Source organism: Pipistrellus kuhlii, unplaced genomic scaffold (genome assembly GCF_014108245.1).
Source record: "Pipistrellus kuhlii isolate mPipKuh1 unplaced genomic scaffold, mPipKuh1.p scaffold_m20_p_3, whole genome shotgun sequence".
NCBI classification, from domain to species: Eukaryota; Metazoa; Chordata; class Mammalia; order Chiroptera; family Vespertilionidae; genus Pipistrellus; species Pipistrellus kuhlii.
Window position 1 is genome coordinate 14,311,513 of NW_023425529.1, and position 6,343 is coordinate 14,317,855.

General features: G+C 38.6%; 1 protein-coding gene across 1 annotated transcript; it reads left to right on the forward strand.

Annotated features, from left to right (window-relative positions):
• The first annotated feature begins 4,775 nt into the window (after nucleotides 1-4,775).
• Nucleotides 4,776-5,623, forward strand: LOC118730659 (protein PBDC1-like). Its single transcript, XM_036458738.2, has 2 exons — nucleotides 4,776-4,894; nucleotides 5,007-5,623. The coding sequence occupies exons 1-2, from the start codon at nucleotides 4,799-4,801 to the stop codon at nucleotides 5,511-5,513; spliced, it is 603 nt and encodes a 200-aa protein (XP_036314631.1). The 5' UTR covers nucleotides 4,776-4,798; the 3' UTR covers nucleotides 5,514-5,623.
• The last annotated feature ends 720 nt before the right edge of the window (nucleotides 5,624-6,343 follow it).

Consider the following 6,343-nt stretch of genomic DNA (forward strand, 5'->3'; position numbering starts at 1 on the left):
CAGTCCACAGGCCTATGCTCTAGCCACTGAGTCAAACTGGCTAGGGCCATTCTTCAGTTTCTTATTGAACTGACCGAAATATTGAATCATCTTTTTTATTTTGAGGGATGTTTTTATTGATTTTAGAGAGAGGAAAATAAAGAGAAAGAGAGAGAGAAACATCCAATGATTGACTCCCGCATGCATTCTGACTGGAGATTGAACCCACAACCTACAATAGTTATGTCCCCTGACTAATAATAAAGCCCACAACCTTTTGGTATAGGAGACAACACTTAAACCAAATGAGCCACGTGGCCAGGGCTGGATCATCTTTTAATAAGGTATAAAAGATATAAGAAAAACTATTTTTAAGTATTTAAAAACACAGTTGAGAGATTTGAGTGTACAAGTCAAGTTCAGAAGACAAGAGGGTTCTCTTATACACATGACAACAAGGGGAAAACAATCTATCTATATTTATAAAAGCCTAAGCGAAAATAATTTATCTATATTTGTAAAAGCCATTGTATGTCAGTAGCTATGACACACAATGACCACCAGGGGGCAGACGTTCAACGCAGGAGCTGCCAAGTTGTGGTGACTTGGCAGCTGTGGTTCTCAGGTGATACACCTGGAACCAAAGAGGAGGGAGTCCAATTCTGGGGTGTGTCACCCGAGAACCAATGTCTCGCAATCTGGGACCCCTCAGGGGATGTCAGAGAGCCAATTTCAGCCCATTCCTCACAGGCCAGGCCGAGGGACCCCACTGTTGCACGAATTCATGCACTGGGCCTCTAGTCAAAGAATAATTAGTCTTTGGGAAACACTCCCCTTGATTGTCTTAAAAATCCATGAACTAGACTATAAAAGCTTATAATTTTTTATTCCTCACAGGCAGAGTTGTGATAAAAAAAAATGCTTTCATTAAATGATTAATTGAGGACTCAAATTAATCCTTTATGTCAATAAAGACAAATTGTTTACAAGGATGAATCTTTAAATCCAATTAAGCTGGGTTCTAATTTCTGCCCTTTCACTTAATTATATGTTTGATGTTAATCAACTCCTCTGAGCCTTAATTTTATCATCTGTAAAAAGGCAGACAACAACAGTATCTTCTTCACAAAACTGATATGATACTTAAATGAGATACAGAAGGTGAAATATTTTGAAGAGTTATCAGTAACTATTAGCCCCTATTATTTTTTCCCAGTTAACAGATATTTTTAATTAGCATGACAGTCAAATGTACAAACCCAAATGTCAACAGTATTAAAACAATAGTCTCAAATGAATATTTTTTCCTAGAGGAGAATCCAGCTTTTCATTTATTGTTATGATTTATGATGGGATTACATCTCTCAAGGGGATTAATTTAATATCTGGGTCTTGTTTTTCTCTTAATAAACCAGGGAATAGAGTTTCTTAGGAATCATTGAAAACACTGAATCATATCTTACAAAAGCATGGGAAGAATAAAATTCCCTTTATCATGTGAAAAGGGATTAGTTCTCATATCATAGGAAAACAACCTAAAATTTGGAACTTTTCAGGATCAACTTGATATAATGTATGCAACATTATACATTACTAGAGGCATGGTGCATGAGATTTGTGCACTCGGTGAAGGGGGGTCCTTCAGCCTAGCCTGCACCCTCTCCAATCTGGGACTCCTCAGGAGATGTCTGGCTGCCTGTGGGATCAGGCCTAAACCGGCAGTTGGACATCTCTCTCACAATCCAGGACTGCTGGCTCCCAACCGCTCATCTGCCGGCCTGCCTGATTGCCCCTAACTGCTTCTACCTGCCAGCCTGATCACCCCCTAACCACTCCCCTGCCAGCCTGATAGGTGCCTAACTGCTCCCCTGCCAGCCCGATTGCCCCCAACTTCCCTCCCCTGCAGGCCTGGTCCCCCCAACTGCCCTCCCCTATAGGCCTGGTCACCTCCAACTGCCCTCCCCTGCAGGCCTGGTCCACTTAACTGCTCTCTCCTGTATGCCTGGTCACCCCCAACTGCCCTCCCTTGAGGGCCTAGTCCTTGAAGGACTTGTGCCCAAGTTGCAGACAGCCTTGCTTTGTGCTCACACCTTTTAGGCATTGCCTCAATCATCCTTCAGCTGTCAGCCAACCCCTTCAGGGATTATCTCATAAACATGCATTGGTTGATTCTTGTTTGTGCTTTGATAGGGACTCAAACCCACAATCTCAGAGTATGGGGGCAATGCACTAATCAAATGAGCTACCACACCAGGGCTATCTTTTTTTAATTCTTAAAAAATAACCCCAATTATGTTGCTTATGTACTTATAAATGAAACCAAATACTTTAAAACACACACACACACACACACATTTTTTGAGAGGAAATAGAACCAATTCTAGTAAAGCATGTATCTAAGAGAGTTTTATATTTCACTCTTCAACATGTAAAGGTAGAGATTTTTTGGTCACTTGTTTTTTTCACTATTCCTTTTTTATTTTTTAAGTGGGGCAAGAAAATTTTGTCTCTGCCTAGTAACAGTTTTCTACATGTGAGTGAGACAACACTTTGCCCCCTTAAGTTTTTTTCTAACATAGCCAGTTATAATTTTGAATTACTCTTTTTTTTCAATAGTCGAGTTCTATTTCTTTTTAAAGAATTATGACTGACAATCCAAAAAACCCAACTATGCCTAGCAAAATTCCATCATCTCATATCCCAAGGGATACCAGTGAGCTCCACGTCTTCCTTCCCCCACTCCAGGCCAAGATACCCAAGAACTCTGTTTTAAAACAGTTCCACATGAACGTTTGATCTCCTGTGTTCTCCAAACCAGTTAGGGCACCAGAACTCTTTCTTTTCCTCTTTTTTTCTGTCACCCCTTGAAAAAAAATCCATAAAGGTAACCAATTCTAGGAAATGGAACCTAACACACATTTAAGGAAAATGTATTTTTAAAATATAGTGTTGGTATAAATATATCTTGTGTTTTAATTAATGCCATGCAGAAACAGAAAACTGAAGGGTGATTACTATACATTATTCTCAAATAAAATCTCCCAAATTATGCTATATAAACCTTCAGCCAAAATTCCCTCTTGTGTACAGAGTTAAATGGTCACAAATATGATAATAAAGTCTCACCTAGTTTTGCCAAAGGAGGTAAGTTTAGGAATATAGAGAAAGAGAGCTACTCTTTTTGCAAACAAAGGTGTAACATTTGTCTCTACCCTTCTGCTATACCGGAACCATTTGCCACTCAGGCAGGAAGGAGACAACACCTTCAGATATCCTGCAGTAGAACTCCGTGAGTTCTTTTAACCAAAACAATGAGAACCCTCTGTTCTGGCCACCTGGTGTTGTAGCCACCTCTCTAAATGTACTGTTGATGACCTTAACTAGTTAGTTGTCCTTTCATAGCACTCTGTGCTTGAAGTAGACACTGATTGCTTCTGATTCTCCCTTCCAGTCTGTGCAAACAGAAGTGAGTTTCCTCCCCACTGCCTCATCTCTTATACTTAGGGAAGCAAAAATAGAACCTAAGAACTAATCAATAAATGTGGCAGGGATGACAGTGAAACTACTGTGGAATTCTTGATTCCTAATCCCTGCCATTAAGGATAAAACTTTGTAAAGAAAAAAAGCAATTTCAACTCTAATGCATTCCACAGCATTGGCCAAAGACATAGTGAAAGTAATGTTACAAAAAAAACACAAACAAACAAACAAACAAAAAAAAAACAAGAGCTAAAGTAAAAGAGCAAATGCTAGCCCCTAAGATTTCAGCTCCTTGTCCAGCAGAAATCTAGTGCAGCTTCAGTTTATTGCAATTCTAAAGTCTTTAAAAAGTGAACAAATGATCTACACAAAATATTTTTTAATGTTTGTCTTTTCCTTCAGAGTCAGACACTGGTTATTTACAGTTTAAATAGTTTTCATCTTTTTTATTTAAATTGACACCTTTCAAAGATTAGTGAATCTGGATGGGAAGTAGAACAAATCTAAATGTTTGCTCATTTTTGGGGAGCAGAGCAAAAAAGACAGCTGCTTTGCAGAAAAGTATTATCCCAGAGCACCCCCTTATGGCAAAATGCACTAAAGAAAGTGCTTCCATGGAAAAAGTAAAAAATTATATATATTTCAAATCTTCAATATAAGGAGATCTTTTCCATTCTTAAGACCTTGTCTCCATTTTTTAATGGAAGTTAGAAATAACCTTTACACTAAAAAAAAAAGTAGTTTCTGTTCACTTATAAGTAGACTTATTTACTACTTCAAAAATTAATTTATTTTATGCTAGGACATAAAAACCTACACTTTAGATTCATTCAACCATAGCAAACCTAAACTAACCCAGCTTTTATACTCCTGATGTGCTTAATTCCCAGATGGATTTCTTCTACCACCACCTGGACTTTAAGTATTTTGTGAAGTGTAATTTTTCATTGAACCATTCACACTCACTAACCTCTGGACTCCTCTTGGGTGCCAACTTCATAGCCAATTTGTATTCTGAGCATTCATATGAGTTGTTATTCACTAAACCGGATCATTGATTCCTATTGTTAAGATCATGAATGGCTACAGCTGTAAACATGGTTCTCTGGAGGGTTTTTGCTGCAGCTGGAAAGACAAGAAATGAGATAATAATTCTGACCCAAGCAGGCAAATGTTTGTAATAATTTATCGTAACAGAAAATTTTCACATAAATTCTGTTTCACATTATTTTTAACCCATTATTTAGAATTTTCAAATGTACTGCGCATACTAAGAATAAGTTTCTGTGTTCTTGTATTAAACCTTAGAAAAAGGCATTTAGGCTTTGTTTGCTGCAACATGGAGGCGACTGGTGAAACTGAAGAGCCGGTTTCCGGGGAACTGGTATCCGTGGCACGTGCTCTTTCTCTCCCAGCCGAGTCTTACGGCAACGACGTCTTATTTTCTGAGGATGTCTTATTTTCGGGGAAACACGGTATACGAGAGACACATCCATTGGTTGCCTCCCACATGCATCCCAGGGCCAGGGATCAAGTCTGCAACTGAGCCTGATATTGAGATGGCATGGGCCATGAGAGCAATGCAGCATGCTGACGTCTACTACAAGTTGATTTCATCAGTTGACCCACAGTTCCTGAAACTCACCAAAGTGGATGACCAAATCTATACTGAATTTCGGAAAAAATTTGAGAAACTCAGGATAGATGTATTGGATCCAGAAGAACTTAAATCAATATCAGCTAAAGAGAAGTGGAGGCCATTTTGTTTGAAGTTTGATGGGGTTATAGAAGACTTCAACTATGGTACTTTGCTGCGACTGGATTGTTCTCAAGGCTACACTGAGGAAAACACTATCTTTGCCCCCAGGGTACAAATTTTTGCCATTGAAATTGCTCGGAACAGGGAAGGCCATAACAAAGTAGTTTACACCAGTGTTCAAGACAAAGAAGAGAAAGGAGCCAACAGAGGAGAAAAAAAGAAAACCAGCAAAGGAGAAGAAAAAGAAAATGAAGCCAATGAAGGAATCAACAAACCTGGTGAAACATCTATGTAAGGTAGAAAGGGAAAAACACACTAGAAACTGTGACTCAAGTGAGTCTACAAGTACCATGATGTTACTTATACAGATCCTGTTGTTAAATGTATGTTCTTATTCAATTGAAGGAAATGTAGAAGGACTTTTTTCAAGCCTAATTATCAGGAGCTGCTCTGGTTGTTGTGTTTTATGAAGTGGGTTAAAGTCTATTTGTGGGGTTGGCTGTTTCTTGGTATATTTTTTCTTGGTTCTTCACTGGTCAAGTAAGAAATTTTGTAAATAAATTTATTTTGGTTCTTTAAAAAAAAAAAGGCATTTAAATTTAAACCTATGATTTTATTATAGTTTCTTTAAATGATAATCCAGAGAATAATATTGATATTAAGTCTCTATAATCTTCTTATCCTAAAAGGGCAAAATAAATCCCATCATTACAGGGTTCCAAAAAGTTCAGGCCTAACTAAGGAAGGTTGAGCTTTACAGAGTTAGATATTGAGCATGCGACCCAAACCAAGAGTTGCTGACTTGAGAAGTGGGCTCACAGTTACAAGACTAATGCAAGGTCAGAGGTGGTATGGCAAGAGGAATTATTATTAAACAAAAGGTGCAAACCAAATGTTCAAATCAGCTGTTCTCCACCATAAGAGTGGGCCAGTTGCTGCCAGGGTGTAGGAGTGGGCACATGCTGAAAGGTAAGTCCAAGTAAACGTTCTTAAAAAGTTCCAAGGAACAAGCCAGATAACAAAGGTCAATGTAGGTCCAATGGTCAGGAACCATGACCAAGAGCCAGAAAAGGAGTCAGGATGGGTCCTGGACAATCACTGTAAACGGGACTTGCCTTTTTTTGG